Source organism: Aquila chrysaetos, chromosome 20 (genome assembly GCF_900496995.4).
Source record: "Aquila chrysaetos chrysaetos chromosome 20, bAquChr1.4, whole genome shotgun sequence".
Lineage (NCBI taxonomy): Eukaryota > Metazoa > Chordata > Aves > Accipitriformes > Accipitridae > Aquila > Aquila chrysaetos.
The window spans coordinates 5,276,210-5,303,065 of NC_044023.1; the positions used below are offsets into that span (position 1 = coordinate 5,276,210).

Consider the following 26,856-nt stretch of genomic DNA (forward strand, 5'->3'; position numbering starts at 1 on the left):
TCCATCTCGGAGGGACCAACAGTCCCAGTGGGGCAGCCTTGATTTCCACTTCCCTGTCTTTCTCACTTGTGTTTCCTCACCTGCCTTAAAGAAGGTGCAAACCTTCTAGACATGTAAAGTAGGCAATACTGCATGCTGTGAATAGGCCCCGAGGAGATTCCTTGCATCTGAGGTTGCAGCACTGTGCTCTGGGTGCACGTACCAGCCCTCCGCAAGGTCTAGGAATGGCTCAGCTTTCTGTGAGGCAAAGGCAAATCCATGTTGGAAAGCAGTGCTTGAACAGCTGGGCAGCAGAAGGGAAACCCCTTAGGCCTGGTAGGAAAGGACGGCCTTGGTCTGTAAAAGGCAGGCTGTGGAGAGGGGAGGTGGTGGAACCTGACCTTACAGGGCAGTGTCTTTGGTCTCCAACTTCCTCTGCTGCATTTTTTTGTAGGGATTAAAGGATTGTTGTACTGCTGCTGAGTGATTCGCTCCCATGAACTCTTCCCTCCTACTTTACATATTCCTAGCATCTCCCTCACGTTCTGCACAGCAATTCATGCATGGGTGTATCGTGACTTCTGAATAATAACTCTGGGAACTTGTTTTCTCATGTTCATGGTTTGCTCTGGGGGCTCTTGCATGACTAGGCTACAGGGTCAGAGTACCTAGGAAACTTTGGGCTCACCAGAGGTCTCCAAAATAGCTTGGGGCCATTTACAGTTCCCTGACATCTGTCTGTACCATCCAGCAATGGGCCAGAGGAGCAGCTGCTCTCCTGGGGCTTGGGAGACCTGGGTCTGTGTCTCATTATTGTCACCGAGTCTCATATTGTGGTATTGGGAAATACAGACTGCGTGGTCTGGCAGTGCCTCCAGTGACATGAGATATCTCATGGCTCCATGCATTTGTGGCTCGGCCTGCATCCTGCATGCCCAGGCATGGTCTGTTGTCCACGGCAGATGAGAGCCACTGGGAGTCCTTGCTGCTCACTGCTTTTATGGGCTGCTCCGGGCAGGAGCTCCCCAGCACCTACTGGGACTTGCACCTACGACTTCATTTCGCCTGTAAATCATCTGCATTTCAGCAAAGCTTGTGGATTTGTTGGGCTTCTGACATCTCTCCAAAGCGTCATGCACGGAGCTGAAAGCAGTGTGTCTTTGTAGGCAGTGGAGTGGCTCTGCTGGTTGCAGAGCTGGGGGCCTTGCCACGTGCTGGCATACTTCTCTGAAGGAAAGCCAGGGTTTCATGAGTGACACGAAGACTAACCCAAGTATGAAAATTCTCTCACCTCAGAGGCATTTTTCCTTGTATTTCTCCTCAAGTAGCGGCCTTGAGGCCAGCCTGGTGTGAAGGAGGCTGTCCAGCTGCCCCTTTCCAGCATGTGGACAAAAGCAGGTTAAAGCAGTTTCCCTCTCGTGCTCTGGTTACTCGACCTCTGCTCTTCCTGGGAGGTGGCAAAGCCTCTTCTGCCTAGTTCCTCTGGAGCTAAAACACAGCTTTGTAGCCCCGTACTAGAGCAGGGCACAGGCAGTTTCCCTTCCACTTCCATGGCAAAGCTCCAGCTAACTGAACCGGGAGACTTTTTCCCCCTTTCACCCTCTTTCACTTGCGAAACCTTTAGGAACCAGAGCTTTAACCCCTTTCTTTGCCTCTGAGTAATCTGTGTGTGCTGGGCACATTCGTCATTTACCCCCTTGTCTCAACAGGGAACTCTTTCGATCGGTGGCAAAGAAGTGACCCTTGAGTACACTCCGTGCCCAGAGTTTTGGCGTTGCAAACGTGTAAGTATACAATCAGAGCGCTGTGTTTTGCTTCCCCTGCTGGCTCTCATGGCAGTGGCAGCAGAGAGGAGTGTTAAATATTTGTTCAGCGGCTGAATATCCTTAAGAGTAATACCTGCCCTGAAGCTCTCGTCTCTTCTAAACTTCTGGGGTTTTGCCTACCTTGTTTTTCATACCACTTATGAGTGCATGTTGCGCTGGCACAGGTAGCCAGTGTTTTATGCACAGAGCAGCTTCATCCCTATGCAGTGATTCTCTTTTAACAAGTGGGGAAAATAGTGTGTGGATCCTTTCTCCTTAAAAACTAATATGAGACAGTGATTCTGCCAGCCGGAATGGGACAGGCTTTCACTCTGGTTCATGTGTGTAACTGCAAGTGTCTTCACTGCCCAGGTAACCAGAACTTTCACCAGTGTAAAAGTGCAAACCACCCCTCTGTCTCATGCAGGAACCTGTGATCTAGATTTGAGTGTAGTAAGTGCAGCAGGGAGGGAAGCATGGAAATGAGTCCAAGCCTAGGCAGCAGTTAGTACAGACTGGAACTGGCCTATTTCTGGGGAGGCACAGTTGCCCGAGGGTCAGCTTTGTTCCCATGCCGTTCCAGCCGTTCTCCCAGAATGGGCGCTTTTGGCTGCAGGAGGCAGGGAGGAGTGCTAGAGCAAAGGGCAGGGTTGTTGCCTGCATTCCCACTGACTGCAGACCAAGAGGTTGCAGCAGGGCAGGAAGGGATCAGTTCTAGTTAAGACTCCCACCTTGACCATTGGATCACACTGGACTACAAAGACCTTCATCCAGGCTAATTGGATGCACTCCAGCTGCCAGCAGAGCTGTTGCTCAGCGCCTCGTCTGTGCTTACAATGCTCCAGAGATCAAGTAGAGACAGAAGTTTCAAGCAGTGGTTTCACAACAGCTCAGTGCAATGAGAAGTAGCTGGAAGTGTATGTCCCTACCATTGCTGTGCACAAGTGTGGCCTGAAAGAGCTTTCTTGTGCCCCAGGGCATTTGCAGGGCTTTAGTTAGAGAAAAGAAAATTGCATGAAAGAGAAGCAATGCATTTACAAAGAGTTTGAAGAGGAAGTTAGGAATGCTATGTTCAGAGAGAGCTGTGAAAATGGGGCACTTGGCTCTTTCCACGGTGGTTCTGGGTGGGATAACCATCCGAGCCTGTACAGCTCTTACCTCTTGGTTAGCAGACACCTCTTCACTGATTCTCCCTGTGCAGCAAATTACATCAGTATCTACAGTTTAGCTCAGATAAGGACTTTGTCACTGCTTTAGGAGTGAGTTGAGATTAGAGAATACAAAGGTAACTTTGGATCCTTTGAAACAACATGGTGGCTAGCAGTATGGTGCCTAGCATGGAGCTTTTTGGTCCAGCATCACTTGAGAGGACTAATGAAGTACCTCCATGGTGTGAACAAATCTGTGCTCAGAAGTTGTGTGAAAATCCTGTTCCCAAGGCAATCCCAGTTGTGAGCCATGTGAACTTTTCCCTTCCATTCCAGCCAAGGCTCCTGCGGCCATTACACATCCTGTCTCTTAAGCTCTCACTGTAACTTTTCCGTGGCTGTTACTTACTTTCTGAAAGCACTGCAGAGTCTGGCCTTCTGGAGTAGGTTGTACCCACTGCCTTCAAAACATGACTTCCTCATGCTGTCCATCTTCCATTGCAGTGTAAGGTGTGTACTGTGGGCTACAGATCTTCCTGCTCCTATTGCAAGCTCCCAAGAGATGGTGAGTATATCTGGTCCCCTGTGCTTGGTCGGTTAAGTTTCATCTGCCCTGACAAGTAAGTTTGTCTTCTGGCTTTCCTGTGGCATCCCTTTTAGTGGGCTAGCTGAGCACTGTGTTAGGAGGATTATAAGTTTTGCTTCATTTAGACCCTTTTCCCTGTCCACACTAAAGATGTTACATGCAGATGTGTTGCTACCAGGTTCTCTGTTCTTGTGAGGCTTGGTGGAGAGGTGTCTTACTGCACAAAGCCTTTCCTTCCTATTGCTCTGGTATTGTCCTTCGTCCACAGAGTTACGGGTTGTGTGTCCTCTAGGACTGTGAGCTAGTTCTGCTGGCCATAGGTGAGATGGCTTCCCCTCAACCCACCTTCCTTAGGAGATGCAGCTGCATGTTTTTAGTGTTATTATTTTGAGGCTCTCAGATTAGAGGTGAATCCAGGATTTGAATTGCTGAACTCACCTTGCTGACTGTAAGAAGTGCATGGAAAGGACTTCTGCTCCTCCAGGAGCTTCTCCTCACCCCACCAGCACCTCTGCTTTTTGGGGTGGGAGGGCACGAGAGCCAAAACACACTCCCTTGAGGAACTGATTTCTTTGGGACGAGCAGGTCTTCCAGGCACTTTGTAAGCTTTGACTCTCTGTATCTTTGAGCAGGCTTCTGATGTTTTGCATTTCTTACCTGCATACCCCAGGCAGAAGGACATTAAAATAACTACTGACGCAGAACTTTTTATTTACTGAAGAACTGTCCCTGTGGTTGTGTTTTCGTTGCACTGTAGCTCCTCCATCAGCATTATGAAGGCAAAATTCTCATAGCTGGCCTAACACAACTGTGGGTTGTAATAAAAATGCCAAGGAGCAAATTAAACAGAGCCTTTAAGATGCTTTGAAGACAGATTGTGGTGCATGCTTCTTACTGACCTGCTTTTGTTGATTGTGAAAATGTGTAATAAGGTAACCTCTGTATGACTGTCCTTTAATTGCCGAGTGAAACAAAACAACTCTAGGCATATACAGTCGTTACTGCAGCTTTGCGTGAGTTCTTGCATGCTTTGTGACTCATGGTCTTGAAATGGACTTTGATATTCCTCTCTTACAGGAAGCAGAGCAGGCCCAGATTCCAGAGGTGGTTCTGAGGGGGAGGATGCATCAGCTGAGCAAGAATTCAGTAAGAGAATTGCTTTCCCCACCTCCGGGGTTGTGCTTATGTCTGTGTGATTTGCATGGGCAGTTTTCACAGCTGCACATGCAGATTGGTTTCCGATGCAAATTTTACACGAGGTTCGTGTAGCCAAAACTCTGCAGGTTGCAAACTGCAGACAGATTAGTATGGGCCTGTCCAACATGAGCTGTGCTGACAGCCAAGCAAGTCAGTGTGCAACTTTCCCAACATTTACATGCAGAATCATTGTGTGTTCTGCCATGCTGCCCGCTGCCCAAACAGAACGAGAGTGGGGAGGTGCTCTGGTGGGCATTAAAGAGTGAAGCTTCACTGTGCCAAGTCTTGCACTCTCATTTCTTTCTCTTTCTGGGAAGAGGCTTCAGCAGCAGGTGCAGGGCTGGTGAAGTCCGACTTTGCAGCCCCACAGCTTTGGCTTCCCTTTCCAACAGCTTTAGCAGCTCAGGTAGGGATCTCTTTTGAAGTGAAGCCAGATGCTTCAGAGGCCTTCAAGCACAGAAACTTCATGGGATTTATATTCTCTGCATTGCATAACTAGGCTGGGGGGCAGGGTGTTTCCATAAATATCTGCCTCATCTGTGGTAAGTAGGCACCTGATCAAAATCAGTATTATGATTCATTTCAATTAGTGATCATAGGGGTCTGCACCCAGTTTTCCTCTAGCATAGAGGTAGGGTGACAGTTACTAGTTGATACTGCTCAGCTATGGGTGCTCAAGAATACATCAGGCATAGTAAGGATATCACTGCCATGTAGGCTGTCCTGGACATGGGAGGAACATATCCAAACCCATCCCTGATTCACGTTTGCCCAGGCAAGAGCCAATCATGAAAGGAGGCCAAAAAGCCTTTTGTCTCTGACAGGAGAGGTCAGGTGTCCTCCAGGACAGGCGAGCCCAACATGAAACATGGCAATGGAAGGATGAGCAGTATCTAGCTTGTCCTTACACACCTTGTGTCTGCAGAGTGTTAAGACATGCGTTAAGAACAGGTTAGCCTTTTATAAGGGGTGCTACCGCAGTGGCCAGAAAACAGGAGGAGAAAAATACATGCTGAAACACTGTATGGGAAACCAGTCCATTTCTCCTCTCTAACAGCAGAGACAAAGCTTGAAAAACCTGAGCAAGAGTTATCAGGACAACCAGGATCTCCAAAGCAGCCTCTCCAGCCCTCAGTTCCTGCTCCACAGCAGGAGTGTCAGCCTCAGGAGCAGGAGCCAAGGAAGAGAGACGAAGGGAGAGAGCGGCGGCCCTCACAGGAGAAGAGAAGGGATATGGACCGGCACCAGGAGCTGCCTTCTCAGAGAGAAGCAGAGGAAGCCACACCACAGGATGGTGGAGGAAGCAGAAGTGAGTGGCACAGGGCCCAATTTTGGATTTGTCTTGCTTGCGCTCCATGAGGCCATCTGCAGAAAGGGCAACTTTCACTAAAACCTCTAGAGGCTGTTTCTATGTTGTGCAAATCCATGCATCAAGTGATGGTGGGCTGTCCAGCTCCAAAGGTGCTGGCAAATTGCCTTTAGGAAAATTAATTCAGGGCAAGCTGGCTTCAGGATGGTGCAGTTAACTTAGCAGAGCAGCAGAAGTCTCTTTGGCCAGAAGTTATCCTGGGCTGAGCTCCTCTGAGGAGGGGCCTACTTTCTGATCTGTTTTCTGGGAAGGAAAAGTTAACAATTGGAGGCAGTACTCTGAGCATCTTGCAAAGTGGAGAGGAAAAAAAGCGATGGCTTCCAGACTCGACTGCAAGAAGCCACGTTGTTGCTTTGAGTGGGTTTAGTTTTACCTGTGCTATCACAATAAACTTAGATCTGAATTATCTTTTTTTACTATTTCTTTCCTGGCCACCTCCCTCATTGTGCTTCACAGCAATCATGCTGAAGCGTATTACTCGATTCACCCCACCAGAAGTGATTGTGGGGCTCCTGGCCCCATATGTGCGTCTCTCCACATCCAGCGTGCGCATCATGAAGAACAAGGCTGGAAGGATGGGGCAGACCTATGGCTTCATTGAACTGGATTCACATGCTGTAAGTAGTTTCCTGCTTTCACATGCTCCCCCTGTTGGCATCTATAGTCTGTAGAAGTAGAGAAATCACAGAAATACAAGAAATAGCTGTACTTGTGGTGCAGCTGTCCTGGACTGAGTCCTCTCTTCTGCTTGTCTGGCTAGGTACAGGGAATATCTGATACAGCTGTTGCTCTCTGGCTTTAGGTGCCAAGATAGTCTGTTGTCGCAAGATGTAATGCTGAGTGAGTTTCTTGCCCAACACATTTCTTTGTAGACCCTCCTAAACTTGAACACCTCTTGCACAGATATTTTGTTTGTGGGGAAGTTGAACTCAGTGGTTTCTGTCTGCAGAAGGCAAAAATCTTAATTAAGAGACAGTCCCATGTTGGAGGGTTCACATTTTCTGGTTCTGGGTGACTCCCAGACTCCCTAGCTGTGCTTTGGCATTGGTTCAGAGGATGTTCACCAAAACTCTTTGGGGCAACAGTAGCCCTACGAGAATATAGTCCCTAGCTGGCTGCTGAAAACAGTCCTAGGACAAGCAGAGAACCTAACAATGCATTCATCCTTTTTGTCACATTCTAAGTATCTTTCACTAATATTTAGACAAAAGTGTTGTGTTTCCTGTCCTACTGTGGTCATCATGTACTTTCAGGTGGACTGGATTTGGGAAACGGGCTTATGTTTCCTTCTCATGGATGTGAAATTGTCCTTTCCTTTTACAGGAGGCGCTGAGGTTGCTAAAGATACTGCAGAACCTGGATCCCCCTATCTGCATTGATGGACGTACAGTGGAAGTGAATCTTGCTACAGGGAGGAGAAGGTATAGACAGATGAGGCAGTAGGCTCGTCCTTTGTGTGATGTGCTGCAAGGCTAGAGCTGTGTTGTGAGACCAGGTGCTTAAAGGTTGGCACGTGAATTAGCACAGATGTTCCTACAACTTAAAAATGTGTTGGAGAGCTGAAGGCATCAAAGCTAGAAGAAACTTCAGTGATTGAGCAGTATGGGATTAATCATCATATTGCATGGCCTCTTGTTGTTGTCCAGCCATCAAATCCCATAGTGAGGGAATTAATGGGTTCAGCTTTTTAAAAAGCAGTTGGAGATATGCATCTTTACGGATACAGCAGAGACTGTGGTCATAACTTGTGGAGACAGTGATCTGCAAAGTCTCTCTGTCTCCTGGGATGGACACAATCCAACATGTGGCCAGCGAAGATGGTCTTTCTGCCTTTATTGGTCCTGCTGATCATTTTGAGTATGCTGAGGTTAATGTGAAGCCAGATTGACATTAACCTGCAACCTTTATTTCAACAGGAATGACTATGGGGAGCACGGTGACAATTCCTACTATGGCCCGGTAGGTCTGCACAGCTTCCCTGCAGGTCACTGGAAAGGGAGGGAGCACTGGGGGTTATAGGCCTGACTTTGTTAGGCTTTTTCCCTTTGGGCTGCAGAAAGTTCAACATGTTTGAAGATGGGATGATAATGCTCAAGTGTGCTCTTCACTGCTACTCTGCCCCTAACACTGTGTTTATAATGTGCATAGAAGTGCAAGTCAGAGTGCAGATGCTGCTTGAGGGAGTTCTAGGCTGGATTACTCTATACCATGCTTTTACAGAGTGAATGTCTCCGCAAATTTTCCTGGAATGAATGTCTCTTCTCTAGTGCTTGTTACTAGACTACAGGGCTCTTCCCACAGTGAATGGGCTGGAGGCTTCGATATGGATTGCTGTGAGCACCTCATTTAAAGATTCATGGAAGCTACAGAGGTCTTGTGCTTTGCAACACTGTCCGTTGCTCTGTAGATGAAAAGCTATGTCTGCTTGTGCTCTATTCAGGGTAGCTAAGTGAGCTGTTTTCCTGAACTTTGGGCCTGTGAGGGGGAGGATAAGCAATATGATGTTTGTCAAAGAGTCTCTGATGTGTTTGTGTTGTTCACTTACTCCAGGGCAGAAGGGGCATGAGAGACAGGAGGGGCGGCGAATCACAGAGACGCACCAGAGCACAGTGTAAGTTAAGCTCTGCCTCACTCCTACTGTGGAGACTTTTCTTCCTTAAAAGGGCACTGACATGTAGAAATCAGCCCAAAAATATTTTTAAAGGCTAAGAGTAGGTTTGTTTGCTACACCCACTTCTGAGTTCCTTTGCCAACTTTGTTTAGTCACATTTTCCTATCTGATGATGTGTTTCTCTACTCTTACCATGCAAAACTACATGCAGATCAAGGAAACCTGCTGCGTGCTTTTCCTTGTTGTGGTAAACTGATGGGATGAAATCAGCCTGGCAATTACTAGATGAGACGGAAGAAAATACACTTTATGTAGCAGTGCCAGTAGCTGGAAGAACTCTCCTGATTGTTTTACTAACTTGTATGTAGTATTGCTGAGCTCTGTCCAATAACACTTTGGAGATGAGGAGTATTCCTCACATTATGGGCCTACCCTTAAGGCCTTTGGCTTTTACTGTAGAAACAGTTTGCTTCCCTTCCTTGTTGGGAGCTTTCATGCACCCATGGGGCAGAAAGGATGTAGGGAGTGTCATCACTTTAAACAGCAGACTGTTTGAAAGAGCACAGATCTGCCTTGTTCACAGGGGTGGGTGGACACAGAGCCTACTACTCATTCTTAGGGAAATTACTGAATTACGTATCTTTGTCCAGTCAAGTGTTGTGGTCTGGTGATCTCAGCGCAGCCCCTGTAAGTGTGTGTGTTTTGATGTGGAAGTTTTGCCAGAGTCCTAAAACAGAAGAATTGTGAAAACCTATCTCACTTCTTACTCCTTAAAGAAAAGAAGATATAGGTCGAGTGATGTGAGGATGCTCATACCTCTCTTGCCAGGAGAGAATTCTTCTTTCCCACTCTTGATCCTTTCAGTAGTGTAATATTTCCCTATGCTTTTGTCTTTGTAAAAGGCAAGTTCTGCCTTTGGAATATTGTGGTGTTAACTCTTGTCTCTCTGTTCAGCTCCATCAGATGTGTCCACATACATTTATGATCCTGAAACTGGGAATTACTACGATCCCATAGCTGGGACATACTATGACCCCAGGACTCAGGTGAGTGCATGGGAACATACACACAGTATGTTCTTACAAACTGCCCTTCTCTAGAAAGATTTTGCAGCTGGATCCTGAAGACAGGCAAGCATAGGACAGTAGAGAGGCTGAGAGTGTTTCTTTCACTCAGTCCTCTGACCTGTATAAAAGGGATACACGTTCCAAAGTATCAACTTAATGAGAGCCTAGGAATCCATTAGTTGAACCAGTTACTGTAGCTGCCTCTTTGGCCTCTGAAGCCCTGCCTTTGGAGGGGTTTTGGTCTCTTTGTTGAGTAGACTTACGGGCAGAGCATCTGTGCTAGATTTTACTGAAGACTTGTGATATGTGACTCTCTGTATTAAAAGGTGAACAGGAGAGCTCTGTTTTCATCTGTGGTCTCTTTGCTCCCTGACCCCAGCCAGCAGTAGTTACAAGGATGCTGAAAAACAGCCATCTGCAGAGGTTCTCTGGGACTATCATCTTGTTTTCATGATACTGGAGATGTCCGTGTTTGGGGTGAGCAGGGTAGTGTTCTGATGACCTGACTGTGGTAGACTGTCTTCTGCCCCAGCAAAGTTCTGATGCCATTGCCCTCAGCTGTCTGAGGCTCTGCAGTCCCTTCTTAGTGTGCTGGTCTCCCCAGCCCAATAAGGACAATAAGCCCAATAAGAAGTTTGCAGGGGTTTGGCTAAGTCTGTTCCAAATGCCTCTTTCAGAGAGAAGTCACAATAGACCGAGAAGCCTGCTCATCACCTACAGAGAGCAGAAGGCGGCGGCATGGAAGCCAAGAACGGACAAATGAAAGGAAGGAGCCACACAGCAGGGACAATAGGGACAAAAAGGAGAAAGGGAAAAATACTTCTGCTAAGGTAAATCCCTCTAGGCACCAGGATGATCAGAGGTCTGAGGCTAGGAGTTTGAGGTAAGAGAGGTTAGAAAATAGAGAGTAATTCATAGAGGATTCAAAAAGGGAGGTATAGTGAGGGAAAACAATGAAATGCATGGGGTCACCAGCAGACCAGGAACATGGTTGTTGTCTGGCCAGGTGTGAGTAAGTTCCTGAAATTTTTCTCTTGTGACATTAAGTCAGGGCTTCTCATCCCTTCCTTATGGTAAAGGATTCAGAAACATCCAGGTAACTGAGACACACATTTCACTCACGCTGCTGAAAGCACCCAGTATTGTAACAGAGCCAATAGAAAAATAGCAGAGATGTTTAAACATACCAACTCGGATAATGACGGAGACTCAGCTCTTCCCTAACCGCAGTTCCTGCCCCCTCCAAACATCACAGACAGACAGGAAGATGAGGCAGGCGGTGCAGATGGGCTGCAAAGGTGAACTGAGATAGAATGCAGATAGGAGTCTGTGACGGCCATCCTGTACAATCCGTCCCAGAGTCCAGCCCCAGTCCTCGGCAGTGCCCTTCAGTGCTGCTCCCAGTGAGCAAGCGCTGTCTCCCCAGCGTAGGGAGCTGCTGGTTGGGAGTAAGTGCCCAAAGTGATGTTTGAGCGTGGCTGCTTGGAGCAGGATCTTCCGCAACAGTATTGTGATACTGACTGGGCCTGAGGAATGCCAGGAGAGTTGGTAGAAGTGATTTAGTCACAAATGCAGAAACTTTGTTTTCCTCCTTGCCTGTTGGTCTGGATACACTCTGTGGCATGACCAGCCCTGGGCAGTTGGGTCCCAAGGGGTGTAATTGTCCCTGAGGTTGGAACCAAGCCAGCCAAGGAGTCTCATCTGGTATGGAGGATGCCTGCTTTCAAGGGCACTGACCTAGGAGAAACACGGTGTTGTCTGAACGGAGGGTGAAAGCGTCTCCAGCAGAAATCTTTCCGTCATTTTTCCCAGCTGCCTGGTTTCTCTGGATGCTCAGAAGTGGCTTCCTGGCTGCTGTGTGCACTCTTGGACCCCTGTGCTGCTGATGGTCTAATGCCCAATCTTGTTTTTTTTTCAGAACGAGCCTGGAGAGGAGAGGTTCTTTGCAGAAGATGTCTTCAAAAAGCCGTTGCCTCCTTCTGTGAAAAAGGATGAGAGTGCAGGCCTGGTAAGATGTTGTATAGCACTTGTCTTCCCCAGTGTCCTAGTTTCAGCTGGGATAGAGTTAACTGTCTTCCTAGTAGCTGGTAGGGTGCTATGTTTTGAGTTCAGTATGTGAAGAATGTTGATAACACCGATGTTTTCAGTTGTTGCTAAGTAGTGTTTAGACTAATGTCAAGGATTTTTCAGCTTCTCATGCCCAGCCAGCGAGAAAGCTGGAGGGGCACAAGAAGCTGGCACAGGACACAGCCAGGGCAGCTGACCCAAACTGGCCAACAGGGTATTCCATACCATGGGACGTCCCATCTAGTATAGGAACTGGGGAGGGGGGGCGGGGAATCGCCGCTGGGGGCCTAGCTGGGTGCCGGTCGGCGGGTGGTCAGCAATTGCACTGCGCATCATTTGTACGTTCCAATCCTTTTATTATCGCTGTTGTCATTTTATTAGTGTTATCATTATCATTATTAGTTTCTTCTTTTCTGTTCTCTTAAACTGTTCTTATCTCAACCCGTGGGTTTTGCTTCTTTTTCCCGATTTTCTCCCCCATCCCACTGGGTGGGGGGGGAGTGAGTGAGCGGCTGCGTGGTGCTTAGTTGCTGGCTGGGGTTAAACCACGACACCCAGTCAGGTATGAGTAGCTAACAAACTGCTAAACTAGAGCATGTCCAGGGCTTCAGGCCCATTCACTGTAAAGCATGTAGATTTGAAGCTTCACCCTAGCATACTCTTTGTCTGCTGAGTGTACAAATGAGCATCACAGGCTCATCCTGTTGCAATGCTGGGTGACTGCAGTCTCTGGTGTTCTCTGTCCAATATAAGGAAGATCCTGAAAACACCACCATGCTGGTTGAGCCTGGCCATATGTTGTGCAGCAGACACAGCAGAGAAAACTGGTGGTGTCCTTTCCCCTCCTCACCTATAGTACTTGTGCTTTGTCTCATCTCTCAAGGCCAAGCAGGACTGTAACTCTTCCTGAAGTGGTGGGTTTCTCTGCTCCAATGCTGGCTGGCTGTGGGCGTGGCTTTGCACCTGGTCTCTGTGTCCTCTGTGCACAGAGGTGTCCAAATGTGACCTGGCCCTGCCCCAGCTCCCTCACTGGTCTGAGGCACGGCTGGAGCCGCTGTCAGCATGACAGTCCAGCAGCGAGTGAGAGTGGGACAGGCTGGGACAGCATGGTGAGCTGCTGCAGCTGTCCCTGAAACCAGGGGCATAGCTGCAGGAGAGCTATGGATTCCCCAGAATGGGAATGTCTACCGCCAAAACCACCACCTCATTTCTGCCAACTGCCTGGTTTCCTTGGAGGCCTGTTTAAATGGGTGCTTAGCTATTGCGTGCACTGAGTCCATGCTATGGTGGTCTTTAACACCTGATCTTGACTGTTTCAGAATGAGACTGGAGAGGAGAAGTTTTCTGCAGAAGATGTCTTTAAAAAACCATTACCTCCCTCTGTGAAAAAGGACGAGAGTGCAGCCCCGGTAAGCGGCTCCATAGGATTGGGTTTTGCCTTGTTTGAGCCTGGGTACAAGGACTAGAGAGGCTTACCAAAGCCTGGCCGTGACCTTGACTGACAGAGGTGCCAGCTTCTCATGCCAGAGGAGGGAGCATTGGAGATAGAGTGGTGAAGGCAGTCTGTTTTATAACTCTGAGATTGTTTGTGGGCTTCTAGCATGGCGAGATTTAATACCTGCATTTAAGCAGGGTCTCCTCAGGCAGAAAACTCTTCCAGCTGCCTCCAGACTAAGGCAGGCCAAACTTCACTGATCTCCATTGCTAGAGAAAGTGACTGACAGCAGCTCCCTGCCAAATAGCCACTGCTTCAGTCAGCTTCTTGTGCTTAGGTGTGTGGCAGATTGGGAAAGCCTGGCACTAAAGCACAGCCTGTCTAGAGAACAGAAGGGTGTCTACCCTGTGGTGTGCAGCCAGCTTCTTTCCATTCCCTGCCCATGCTGGTGGTATGCTGCTCTCTGGCTCTTGGGCTGGAATGGAGACAGAAGTCATGGGGAGGTTGGTTGGGGAAGCAGAGCCCCACATGGCAGGGCAGGCTTGATGCTACAAGTTGTCACACTTTTCTGCCTCTTCCCTCAGCCCAAGGTGGTGAACCCTCTGATAGGACTTCTGGGAGAGTACGGAGGAGACAGTGACAACGAAGAGGAGGAGGAAGAGGAGGAGCAGTCACAGGTGCAGTGGCTGCCGCCTCCCCACCCACCAGCACAACGCGAGGAGCAGCCGAGGAAGGCCAAGGCCAGCGACGACAAGCTGACTGACTGGAACAAGCTGGCCTGCTTGCTGTGCAGGAGGCAGTTTCCCAACAAGGAAGTGCTCATCAAGCATCAGCAGCTTTCCAACCTGCACAAGGTATGGGGGAGCTGGTGGCTGAGGGGTTGTGCGTGTGCTGCAAGCTGCCTTTGGCTCAACAGCTTTGTGATCTGCAGAGAAAAATGCGATGGTTGGGTGGGAAGAGCTGTGCTGAATTTGACACAGTAGCAGGCAAAGTTCCCATCAAAGCTCTGTTCAAAGCATTGTGTGAGCTGCTTGTTTCTGCCACGGGAGTGCTATAACATCAAGGTGTGACTTTTTAAGCTGTAGCAAGATAGCTAAGGCTTGGGGAGAGTGGGGTGCTGGCACACGTGAGTGTGATAGCAGTGAGAACTTAGCACATGTCTCCCCATGTTCTGCATTGCCTTTGAGCTCTTGCTTCTAGGAGGGCCAAACTGCACGCAGGTTAAAATAGGACTGGTTGCCTTCCTTACTGTGGAGAAGAAGGGGTCCTGGCCTCTGTGGGGGAGCAGGTGGTCTGGGCTGCAAAAGAAGCTGTTCCATCTGGTATAGTCCAGGTGCAAGAGCATGCCACTTTATTACCTGTACTCCTTACGGGTGGAGCAAATGACCCTGACAGCTTGTATCCTCTGCTGACACTGGCTTCTGCTTTCCTCCTTCCAGCAAAACCTGGAGATACATATGAAGATCAAACGATCTGAGCAGGAACTGGCATATTTGGAGAAGAGAGAGCGTGAGGTGGGTCTGCGGTGGTGGACAGACTTCTGTTAGTGGTCCTGCATTAGAGGGATGTTGGTCCCAGGCAGACCCTCCACTTACGCACCTGTATCTGCAGCCTGGACATTAAATGCCTCCCAGAAAGTCTTAGACTGAACTGTAGGCACACTCTGCATTTGGACCTGTAGATAGTGCTGTGGCTTCTAAGAGCAGGTCTCTCTCCTCCCAGAAGAAGGTTCTGTTGCCCTGCAAGCCCTTGGGCTTTGGGCTAAGTAGGACCCAGATTTCCATCTAAAATTGATGCCTGGCCAGGAATGGGAGAGTTGTAACTGTCTGTTGTTCAGAAGGTAGCAAAGGTGCTCCCAGTGCCATAGCTGGAAGGCTGCAACCACAATTCTGGGTCAGCCCAACAGATGCCATCAGAACAGAATAAGTGGATTGTAGGTCCTAGAAACATCCAGGGTTTGTGGGTCTCCAGGACAGATTTGCAGCCAGCTGAGGATGAGATGAGACCTGGCTACAGAGCAATCTCCTGTGGGGTGTTGAATACTTCGTAGCTCCCGTACTTACTTTGTTCTTTCTGTTGTGAAGGGGAGATATAAAGACAAAGGAAACGACCGGAGAGAGAAATTCCAGCAGATGGATTCACCAGAGAGGAAACGACTCAGATACGACCGGGACTCAGAGGGGTAATGGCTGCTCTTGGTTAGACCTCTTTGGGGCTGCTGGTGCCGGGATGGCATGTGTGCTGCTGGCACGCCAAGGCCAGTGGGGTGGATCTGCAAGAGTAACAGCCAGAAGGGCTGTGATTCTTGTGGGTAGAGTTCCCCAAAGTGTGAGCCTGTTGTGCTGTAGGACTTCTCAGAGAGGGCAGGAGAGGGCCAGGGGTGTGTAGTGCAGGGGTGGAAACGAGGATTTAGGGGAAAGCAGAGACAAGCTGCCTGGGTGAGATGGGGGGTTTGAGTGTGCCTAGCCAGGCGCAGGGAGCAGAATGCAGCCTGTTCCCATCCACCTCATCCTTAAGGCACTTGCTGTCCTCCTGTCCTGGCATCTAGCCATTGAAAGAAAGAGCAAAGCTGTGTTTCATCTGTTCCACTGACTCAGAGGAACACTAGGAGCTGTTTCCATCTCATTCAGAGTAGGTGGAGGAAGAAAGTGCGTGCTATGTGGAGCTCTCGAAAGGCCTGCCTGCAAGCTCGCGTGTTCCAGTGGGCAGAGGAACTGCGAGGCATGCGTTGAAGACAAAACTGGTTATGTGCCTGTTCCCTTCTGGTACAGCACCTCAGAAAGACACCTTTACTCCATGTCTTGCAGTTTAAAAATCCACATCTTCTCTTTCCTGTTTTCCTGGAATAGCTGTGGATAAACTAAAGCAGTTTGTGTGCAGCGTCATCAGCAGCCAGAAAGTAGAACTTGCCTGAAGGAAGCTATTTTTGTGCTAAGTGGTTTGCAAAACTATGGGGTTTGGTTAATGGTCTTGGATGAGTAATGACCAGGTGGGAGAAAGGGTGTCCAAATCAACACTGCACCTATTGAGCTCAGTGACCACAGCACTGGGAGAAAAGAAAGATCTAACAGAGCAGCAGGGATTAGACTTCACTTTCTAGCTATTGCTAAAATTTGGATTAAGAAGTGCAAGCACAGAATGCTCCTGGCTTGCTCGTACCATAAATATTTTGGAGTCTGAGCTCATTTCCTGTGCCCTGGTGTATTTTCCCCTGAGGTGAGACAAGGAGTTAGGCGGTCAAAGGTGTCTGAGCCCTGCACACAGAATCCACTGTGTTGGTTTCCCTGGGTGGTGTGCTTCTTGCAAGCAACTTGGGTATCCCTCAGGAGAGGTTGGAATGTCAATGAAGGTGCTATTAGCAGAGCTAAAAAACCCTGGCATGTGTTCAAAGGATTGCAAAACTGGACAATTGATTCTGTGTCTTTTGCAGTGATTATGACCCAAGGATTGATAGTAACAACAAAGGGAACCGAATGTTGCAGTCCACAGGGTGGAAGAAAGGCTTTGGCCACAACCAGCAGGGCACGACATCACCAATGGAGGTGAGTCTTCCCTTCCTTTCAAAACACATCACTGTCCTCCAGCCGGTAATGTCTCCCAAGATAGCTGGAGGGATTTCCCAGCCAGAACAAGAGTCAGGCTGCAAGTCTCGGCACCCACTTGATGGAATAATATGTGTGTGCTAATTAACTTTGCAGGCTGGGAGGGGCTGCAAGTATGTTGGCAGTGGAAAAAGGTTAGAATTTATATGGTTCTGGAGTGGTTGAGAATAGAGTAACAGTGAGCAGGGAGGGTGTGAGCATCTGATTAATACCTGCCCAAAGCCAGGCTGGGGTTTGAGCAGATCACCAGCCCAGTGCTCTGCAGCCACGTGAGCTGGGGGAAAAGGTGAACCTCCTCTGGGGAGGTGTGAGTGTAGCCAAAGCCACAGGGCACATGGTACTATTTGTCTACTCTGCTTAGCGCTTGTGAGGCTCTTGTTGCCATTCTGGACTCGGAAGGGAATACCCAGGGTATGTCATCTGATGAGGAGGACAGTCCCCATCAGCAAAGGGCTTCAGGGATAGGCAGGGTTGGGGGAGATCCTGCCTTCTGGGACAGGCTCATCTCTGAGTGGACCTTAATTTGCTGCAGAGGGTTTATCTGACAAGCGGCCTGGGGTAGGGACTGCTCTCCCGTTGCCCAGGGGCACGTGAGCAGTGGCGGCAGGTTTGTTGCCTGGCTGCCTCGATGCTGCGGTGTCAGTGCTTCACCAAGGGGCAGGCAACTTGCAGTGCAGCTCATGTTGCGACATTCAGCTTGCAGTCGAGTATATCATTAAAGGCAAATATTTGAGGTTTTGTGACGTGTGTTTGCTTGAGCCCACACACACAAGGCAAGATTCCCTCTTCAGTGCAGACAACAGGAACTGGCCCCAGCTGTTGCTCCATCCTCACGGAGAGTTTCCTGTGACCATAAAACTTTGTCGAAGAGCCAGCTCCAGTGATGCGCTCTGGGAGGTCTGACCTCTGATCAGGGCTCTGTGGACTGAATGGGGGGAGCTGATTGCAAAGCATAGCCTTCGTACAATTCCTATAAAGGCCTCCCAAAAGAGCCTTAGAGATGTACTTTCTTTTCACTTCCAAGTCATGCTGGGCAAAGCCGTATGCCCACTTCAGCCCCACAGGACTTTGATCTCTCAGCCTAATTGATGACATCTCTGGGATTCAGATAAGTCAGACTTAAAAGCAAGAGAAACTTCCAGCCTTGGGCCTGCTCTCTTGGGCTAACTCTAGGCAGGTATTACTGAATAATTCAGAGTGTTAAAAACTGGTTGAAATTCAAAGTGAGCTACCAGAGCCCATGGGAACTCTATTAGAGGAGAAAACAGCTGAGCTTGTGCAAATGCAGGCTAACTGCAAACAGCTCCCCGGGAGCTCAGCTCTCTTGCTGGCGCTTTCCTTTGCTCGGTTTGGATCCTCGCTCACACACGGCTGCCTCTCGTCTGCCGGCACTGCCTGTTTTGGCTGCCCACTCCCACCCCGCCGTATGCTCATGTTGGTCTCCGCAGCCGATCCCTGTAGTTTGATCCTCGCCGGGCATTTGCTGGCTGTGTTTTTGTTGCCCGCAAAGGGCCAATAGTTTCTCCCGAACAGCTTTTGGAGGAACACAGTGCACTTGCTGTTCCTCCTCTCCCGGATCCACACGGGAGCAGTCAGCTGTCCTGAAGCAGCCTGGGGGAACCTTTTTTCTTTACGGGCAGCTGGCAAAGAGGAGAAATCACTAACACAAGCTGTGTCTGTTTTCAGGCAGAAAATCGGAAGAAGGGCCCTGGCCTGGGGGCCCAAGGGAAGCCCAGCAAGAGGCAGTCCAATGAGACCTACCGTGATGCCGTCAGGAGAGTCATGTTTGCCCGCTATAAGGAACTTGAGTGAATGGTGGAGAAAACTCCAAGCCTGTCTCTCTCCATCTCCATCTCTTTCTCTCTGTGTCATGTTCTTTTGGGGGTTTGGTCTTTTTTTTTTTTTTTTTTTGAATTGTTACAGGTTTTGCTGCTAGAATTTTTTTAATAAAACTGAAAATTTGTCAGTGCTTGTCTCTTGCCTCAAATGGTATGTTTTAAAAGCATGTGATGGTTTGGAAGATTCCCATGGTGTTTTGCTCTCTGCTGATGAGGTTCCTGGGAGTTGCAGCCATGTCAGTAGGGCTGGGACAGGTTTGGTCACTTGGTGGCCCTGCCAGCAGGGCCACTGTCCTGCAGCGCGTTCCTTGCCAGCTCAGGGACGGATGTTCCTGATGCCGTCTACTCATGGGTCAGGATGCGGGCTGGGAGCAGGGGACAGCCTGAAGGCCTGGGAGGAATTCAGGAGCAGGAGCGACCCGTGTGGGATTCATCCTGGCTGTTAGCAAGGACAACTGGCTTCAATTAATAGCAAGAGCTTAATGGCTAAAGGTGGTCTAATTAACACTGGGTGTCACCTGGGCTTCCCAGCCAGGGCAGAGCCCTCCCCTTCCTCCCCACAGAGCATGGGGAGGGCTGGATCTGGTGGCAGTGGTGTTGGGGACCCTTGTGGGGATGTAGCCGTGCTGGTCTGGGGTGGCTGGGGCTGTCTAGTGGCCTGCAAGGGACTTTGTTTGTCAGAAGAAAAGCCATTTTGAGGAGGCGCTGCTTGCGCAGCCCAGGGAGGCGCAGAGGCAGCTCCTGGGCAGGGACGTGTAACGGGGGTGGTTTGGCCGAGTGTGGCCTGTACGGATAAGGACGATGCTGATGGCGGTGGCTGGCGGGAGCAGATCCCGTGCCCGATGGGCAGGAGGGTGGTGCCGGAGCTGCGCTGCCTGGCATCCACTGCTGCCGTCCTGCTCGCCCGGCAGAGAGCGGGCCCCGACAGCGCTTTCAGGTATCCCAAAGGAGGGAAAACAGGAGACGTGGAAGCTGAAGACAGCAGGATTCGCGGGTGAAGGGCCACCTGCAACAGCTGACAACTTCTAAAGGCAGCAGCAGACCTGTCCAAGCTGCATGTCCTTGTCTGTGACACGGGCAGCCCCAGAGAAGTGCGGGGGACTTGCTCGCTGGCACCCTGGTCCCTGGCGCTGCACCCAGCGATGGTGGAGGTGGGGACGACCACTGCGGTGCTGGTGAGTACGTGGGTGCGAGGGGAGGGAACGTGTGCGCCCACGGCAAGTCGTATTGTTTAGAAAGGGTCTGTAACAGCCCCCTCCCGCCAGAGACCCCCTCCGTGCCAGGTCTAGGGGCTCTGTGCAAACTGGGGGAGAGGAGCTGCTCAAGAAACCGGCTTTAGAGAACCATGTGGAAGTTTAGATGGAGGAAAGGTCACTCTAATGCTTGTGCATTAAAACTAAGACACTTGGGGACCACAAGGCACAACCAGCAGCCAGGAGCAGCTTGACTGGGTCTATAGATTGGGAGGGTCTGGGTAATGACGATAATGGCGCTTTTAATGGGCGTATGGGTGATGGCGCTGAACCACAGGACCCTGATAGTTCTGTTAGAGTGGAAATACTGAGGAATTATTGTAAACTGGAGCCTGAGCGAGTAATGCAAAATCTTAAAGCACAGCAACCCTTCGCGCTCCTCCTAGTGATCTCCAAATGAGGGCGAAGAATTTGGAAAAAAGTGCAGAAGGAGCCCCTGACTGTTACAGAGGTCTGCAGCCTGGGCGGCAAGCCGGGGCTTCGGTCCCTGTGGGAGTCCCGGGCTCACGGGGGAAGGATGGGGAAGATGATGGGCTCCTGGGGATGAGCCCCCTAAAAGGGAACAGTCGTGGTGGCGTGAGGTCTGGAGGAGCAAGCTGGTGCTGTCAAGTCTGGAAATTATTCACTCACAAAGGGGAAAGAAGCGTGACTATGATGGGACATCATTTTCAGCAGCACTGGAGAGAAGTGGGGAATTTAAGAGCAGATCAGTAGCTGCTGCACAAGCTGTCCTGCACCTGGGGGTACCGGGCATCTGCGTGTGCCAAAAATGAACACCCACAGAGCATCATTCCCAAACAAAATAGGAGGAAACCTTCACAACCACCAACTGCAGGAACCTCTATCTGATTTTATTAATTTGCTAAGTGGGTACATCCATCTTAGTGAAAACCTGTTAACGACTGATGATACGTAATTAATTAGAAGATAATAAAACAGATAAATGTAAGAGCAGCTTCCTTTGGACAGATGGACCTCACTAAATAATGTATGTTCCTTGGCTTAGCTTTGCGCTCGCTTGCTTGCTCGCTTGTAGTCAGCGTGATGTGCATATGGGAAAGGAAAGGCAACACAGCACTTTCCTTGTAGGCCAATTGCCAGGGCTCGAGTCAGAAGCAAGAGAGGAGCAGGAAGAGACTGCAGTGAAAAGAGGGGAAAAAGTTAATAAAAACCCCCCTAATTGCAAAGTGCATCTGTCTCCAATCAAGAGAAAACCTTTTTCTCTCACTGGAGATAGAGCTACCTCCCGTTAGTTATATTAATCATAGAAATACTTGATTTGTTGGCTTCCATTATTTTAAGGATCATAGTAAATGGTTATGGGAAATCACAAATATTGCTGTGGCTTAAGTTGTTGGAACAAAGCCATGTTACTGACTAACAAAGTGTGGGATTTCAAGGGGTTGTTCTCCATGTGGCATGAAAAATGCCACTCGCCTGGACTGAAGAGAGTATCCCAGTACCAGCTGATGGGAAATCAAGGTAATCCCTGCATTTGATATTGGCTTAATTCCTCTGAATTCCTGTTCCCCAAGGTAACCCAGCAGGTACCTCTGTGTATTCCCTTGAAGATGTGCGTGTGTATGTAAGGTGTGTATGTATACACATAGGCGTGATGTCCGCCCATGCTGTGCGTCAGCTGGGGGATATCCAGGATTAGGGAACGTGGAGGAGCCTTCCACTGGGGTTGGGGTGAGGTGACTGGAACGAGGTTATTAATGAACTGGAACTGATAAACAGAGTGAGAAGCTAAAAGCATTAAAAAGAAGCACCAAGCCAGAAAACGTCATACTCTCTTAGGAAAACAGCAGCATAGGTGGTGATGTAAAAGCCCTGCCTATTTGTCACTGGTAGAGTGGCTTTGATGCCTTTAATATTTTTTTAAAGGATGGTCACCTAAAGCCACAGCTGTATTGTAACTACCTTTATATCTTATAATTATTTTGTTTGTATTTCAGAGATTATTCACAACCGTGCTAGTGCTGTTGCCATGTTCAGCATGGTGCCTTGCGTGCCATCCTGTGACGACGAGTACGACCGAAGATTACAATTTATTTTTTGGAAGAGTATTGGAAAAGATCACAAGGTAAATCCTGTGTTGGAGCAGTTGTTTGGCACGGAGATGTTAGTCACAGGAGCAGGGCTGGGGCGATCTGTTACCAGTACTAAGGTGGGTATGAATGGAAGTGTGCGTGCAAGGAAGCCCACGAAGAAAAGGCAGAACAAGGCTTTAAAAAGATGGCCCGTACGGGTAAGGAAGGACACTGCTCCTGGGACATGGCTGCTGGCAGCACTGGTGCCAGGCTGTGCTCGGCCCAGGGCTGTTCTTAGGAACAGGCAACAGGAGCCATGGACTTCATGTTGGCCGGTTTGGGGGGGGAACCAAAGGGGAGGTTAATTCCACCGTTCAGAGGGTGGGAGGCATAGGCAGGGCACCTCTACTTGGACCCCTGCCCCAGGGAAGGTCCATCTCGGAGCTCCATCAGCCGCAAAGGTTGGTACGCAGGAGGCTCCTTCGGACATCTGTGAGTCTCTGGAGCAAGAGCCGCTTTTCCCCCCTTTCCCAATGTAAAGCAAGTAGGCAGCCTTTGATTTCCAGTATTTATTCATGTTAACATTGATACAGCTGTGATTCAGGACCTCGTAAGTGGAACATATTGATGTAAAGAGCTGGAGTTGTGCTTTCTAAAAAGAAGAAAAGCACAAGGTGGGATGAGGGAAGTATCTGTAAAGGGGAAGGAGAGAGAGAAACCAGTGAAGGTGCTTCCCTCCACAGTAGTAACCTGCTTCAAGGAGAGGAGAGGTGCAGCTGGAAGGAAGACGGGGCTGGGGTTGCCCCTCTCAGCTCCAGCACAGCCAGGAAAAGACAAGAGGCAAGTTGTCCTTCTGCAAGGTGGGAGCAGGACTCTTCTGCTGTGGGTTGAATAAAACAAGTGCTGCTTTATCTCAGTTGCGGCTCTCTCCAGATTTCGTTCCCGAGAGCAGAAGTGGCACAGCCTTTTGCTAATGTGAGGTTCCTGCTCAGCTTCCCCCAGGACCTGCACGGCAAGGGGGGCATGGGCTGCAGGGAGCAGAGCGAGTCGGCAGCAGCAAACACTCTGCAGCGAATATACACCGTGGGGCTGCTTCCCTCTGCAGCGGGACACCGAGGCGGGCGTCCACAAAAGCTCATGACTGCTCCTTCTGCAGAGCAGGCACACTTACTCTTCGCAGCTCTGGCTGGAGTGTGCAAAGATGGCCCAAAAAGCCAGCCAAGGGATGGGCACAGGACGAGGTACCTGTCCTCCTGCAGCACGGACCTGAGAGAGCAATATGTGTCTTACTGGGGTAGTGCAAAGACAGACCAGAGCGGGCCACGTCTCCTTGACCTGGCAGGTCCATTTGGGGACCCTCTCTGAAATGCTTTACACGGTTTGGCGTAGAAAAATATCACATCTCTACAGCCCAGGCACACCCGCTCCATCAGTGGTGGCATTAAACCCCCTGTTTTTCTCAAGCAGAGGCAAAACCTGATGCTCCACAAATTGGGTTTCTACCATTCAGCTGCAAGTGAACTAAAAAACCCCAGCCCCCAGGGATTTCTTGCCTAATATCACAAGTGCAGCTACGGCTGGACATCAGGGGCATTGCAGACTTGTACAGTTACAGCTGGACTTCGCACTCAGGCAAGTCCTCAGCAGGCAAAGTTCTGCCAGGACACCCCCAAAAGCACAGGACACCAGCAAGCAGAACATGAGTGGGCTACAGTTCTTCTACTGGTAAAATCTTTAGGAGTGAATACATCGCAATTAGCCACTTTTTACCTGTCTTTCAAACAAACCCATAGGCCTTCTCTTTGTTTGAAATGAAAGAGAAGAGCAATAAAAATTTGTACGTGCCTCTAGTTAAATATGGGAAGATACCAGAGGAGTATCATGAACAGTTTTACTCATTTAATGTTTTAAGACAAGAGGAGCAGGAGTTCAACGTCCAGAGGAGGTTGTTGCTCAAATCATGCCCCCGTTTTAACTTCGGTTATACGTTTCTGTATTTATCCATATACAAACAAGAAAGACCGTCCTATTCTTTGTTCCTTGCACTGGGGACATTATGCTTTCAAATGTTAACAAGTATAATCTTTGTGAAACTGCACTTTCATGGACTTCCATCCAGTAGCACAAAGATTCAAAGGAAGGTGAGTGACACTATAAGAAGTCACATAATGACCGGAATAGCCGCGATAAGCACAGACACAAGCCCTTGTCCAAATTCTAAATGGATCTTCTTTGCCAGCACATTTTGAAGGGGGTGCGGTTTGGCCAAGCTGCTTCTGGGGTGTGTGTGGGGAAGGGCTTGAATGGGACAAGATGCCACCAGGCTGACCTGCAGCAGCACCCCTCACCACGGGTAAAACAGCGCTGGCCCAGAGAGCTGAGACCATGAAAAAAACCTTCCCTACAGCGACGGGCAGCCGAGAGGACACGCACCTTCCACACTAACCTCCCAGTGCTCAAACTCTGCCATGTGTGCTCAGGGTCCTGCTGCTGCAGCGCATCCCTCGACACACGTTCCCCACCGCCCTGGGCATGACGTTGTCCACCGACTCGCGCAGCTTCCTTCCCTGGCACCCGCTTCCCTCCTCCCTTGGGGAGGTGCACGTGCTGCTGGGGGGAGAATAAGTTGTGCTGGTTACTCCCAGCAGAGGAAAAAGGCAGAAGCAGTTGATAGGACAAGGGGTAGTAGTTTTAAACTAAAAGAGGGTAGATTTAGACTGGATATAAGGAAGAAATTTTTTACAATGAGGGTGGTGAAACACTGGCACAGGTTGCTCAGAGAGGTGGTAGATGCCCCATCCCTGAAAACATTCAAGGTCAGGTTGGACGGGGCTCTGAGCAACCTGATCCAGTTGAAGACGTCCCTGCTCACAGCAGGGGAGTTGGACTAGATGACCTTTAAAGGTCACTTCCAACCCAAACCATGCTGTGATTCTATAGCATTTCCAGTCGTGGAGGGGAGATCCGCAGCTTGCCGTGACTGTGCTGGTCTGTAACCAGCATCTGCTTCTTGCACTGGGGCACACAGGGCTGGCCCCGTCCCCAGGGAGCTGAAGTGCATCAGCAACACAAAGACCAACCCAGCTGTACACGGCGCTGCCGCAAGCACGTCTCATCACTTCCAGGAGCACGATTCTGCTCCACGCACGTGTTCCTCAGCCCTTTTGCAGCCCGGAGGAGGCCAGTCCCATCCCGCTGTTAAAGTGCACCTCGCTTCCCTGCGGAGCGCTTGGGTGTGCTGCGAGGAAGCTGGGGAACGAGAGCATCACACCCCCGGGGGACGGACTCCCCATCCCACCCACACTGGAAGGACGGGCTGGTCCAGAAACGGCAGGGAGCTGGAGAACAGCTTGAAGCTCACCCCCTGGAGCCACCTCCAGTCATCACCTTACAAACACCGCCGGTGAGCAGCTCCCGTGCCGCGGGACGCCTCTCTGCCTACGTACCGGGTGACTTCACGTTGCATCATGTTGGGCTTGATGTGGAGGCAAGGAGGGGCTCAGTCTGAGGAGCTGGAGTGCCTGTGTCGGGGTGGTTTGGATTCCCGTCAAGGAAGGAGCGGCAAGAGCAGGGTGACCCCAGCGCAGGCGGTGCCCCCTCACCCACCGAGCAGGACCAGCGCGCTGGTAGTGACAGGTCCCACCGACAAGCTGGTGACAAAGCTGCCTGTGCCGTTGGTCCGAGGTCCATCCAGGAGATGGGGCTGCCTACCTCAGCCTGAAATCCATCCAGGAGAGCAGTCTGGACGCAGCACAGACCTACCTGCAGTACAACTCGGGAGGGGGCTCACGGCCCAGGCCTGGGCTGAAACGGAGACCCCAGCCCAGCAGGCAGCGAGTGGGTGGGTGGGTGAGTGTCCAGATGAGGCCAGTTAGTGCCCCCAGGGCCCCGACACCCTCCCTGGCCCCACTGGGATCTTGGGCAGTTCTCTTGGATCCTTCCTATTGCTGGGGCTTAGGAGAGGGGCCAAGCAGCTCTGCGGGTGTAGGGTGGTTAGGCAGCAAAGTCCCTTTTCGCCAAAGCCCTGTTGGGGTGTGCCTGCTCCAGCGCATTAATTTGGCTCAGGGGTGCACTTCTGAAACCAATCTCCCGACTTTCCCCACTTTACTGCACTTTGGATTGTGTCCTGGAGCCGTTCTGGAGAGCTCAGGCTTGGGAGCGCGTCAGCTGGATCCCGTTCAGATGAAACCAAATCAAATGTGCTCCAGGAATGCACCTCACGCTCCCCAGCCACTGATGGGCGTTCAGGCTACAGCATCAGCCCAGAGTTTGTCTGGAGTAAAAAAACCCAAACCCTTGTAAATGTATAGTACATACATTGGGTCCTTGGATGCACGGGTCCGCTCCCACCGCACTGCGCTTGTGCACAGCCATCGGAGCCCAAATCCTCCCAGATTTCCCTTTCCGAAACATTCCACTCTTGAGTCATTTGTGAACCAGAGCTTGCCTTTCAAAATCTCCCCTGCCAGACAGTAGTGGGCCGGCGCCTGTGTGCCTCCGGTCCCCATCCACCCCGCTGCATTTCAGTTTCCCAATTTACAAGGGGGGGAAAAAAAAAAAAAAGAAAAGAAAAAAAAAGGAGCGAAGCGCCCGATGGGCTGCATTACTATCCCACCCCCATTAGGTGTGCCTTGAGTTGCAGGAATGAAATATTCCTGGGAAAAAGCCGAATACTTTCCTATGACTTCATGCAAGGCTCGCAACCCCCGGCCAAATAAATCCATTTACCGCTAGATGGCAATTGCTGCTCGCGGATCCCGGGCTGAGCACACCGGCAGCAGCGGGACGGAGGGTTTTCCAGCAGCCTGGGCTGGTTTTATGAATGAAGGGGCTGCCCCCGGCTGCCATTCCACCCCCCCGGCTCCT

The 26,856-nt window shown here is 50.2% G+C and overlaps 1 protein-coding gene across 6 annotated transcripts in view; it reads left to right on the forward strand.

The window, feature by feature from the left end:
• The window catches only part of RBM6 (RNA binding motif protein 6), a 61,477-nt gene extending 42,645 nt beyond the window's left edge, over window positions 1-18,832 (forward strand). For 4 of the 6 annotated variants that reach the window (XM_030043534.2, XM_030043536.2, XM_030043535.2 and 1 more), the window contains 17 exons: window positions 1,689-1,763; window positions 3,437-3,497; window positions 4,596-4,664; window positions 5,773-6,024; window positions 6,541-6,701; window positions 7,408-7,505; window positions 8,001-8,043; window positions 8,635-8,695; window positions 9,650-9,741; window positions 10,440-10,592; window positions 11,681-11,770; window positions 13,149-13,238; window positions 13,849-14,118; window positions 14,704-14,778; window positions 15,349-15,446; window positions 16,695-16,806; window positions 18,553-18,832. In XM_030043534.2, the coding sequence (XP_029899394.1) occupies window positions 1,689-1,763; window positions 3,437-3,497; window positions 4,596-4,664; window positions 5,773-6,024; window positions 6,541-6,701; window positions 7,408-7,505; window positions 8,001-8,043; window positions 8,635-8,695; window positions 9,650-9,741; window positions 10,440-10,592; window positions 11,681-11,770; window positions 13,149-13,238; window positions 13,849-14,118; window positions 14,704-14,778; window positions 15,349-15,446; window positions 16,695-16,806; window positions 18,553-18,678 (1,926 nt within the window). In that variant the 3' untranslated portion in view covers window positions 18,679-18,832. Of the gene's footprint in view, window positions 1-1,688; window positions 1,764-3,436; window positions 3,498-4,595; window positions 4,665-5,772; window positions 6,025-6,540; window positions 6,702-7,407; window positions 7,506-8,000; window positions 8,044-8,634; window positions 8,696-9,649; window positions 9,742-10,439; window positions 10,593-11,680; window positions 11,771-13,148; window positions 13,239-13,843; window positions 14,119-14,703; window positions 14,779-15,348; window positions 15,447-16,694; window positions 16,807-18,552 lie in introns of all 6 variants that reach the window. The other 2 variants (XM_041118639.1, XM_030043538.2) reach the window with 2 other exon arrangements.
• The last annotated feature ends 8,024 nt before the right edge of the window (window positions 18,833-26,856 follow it).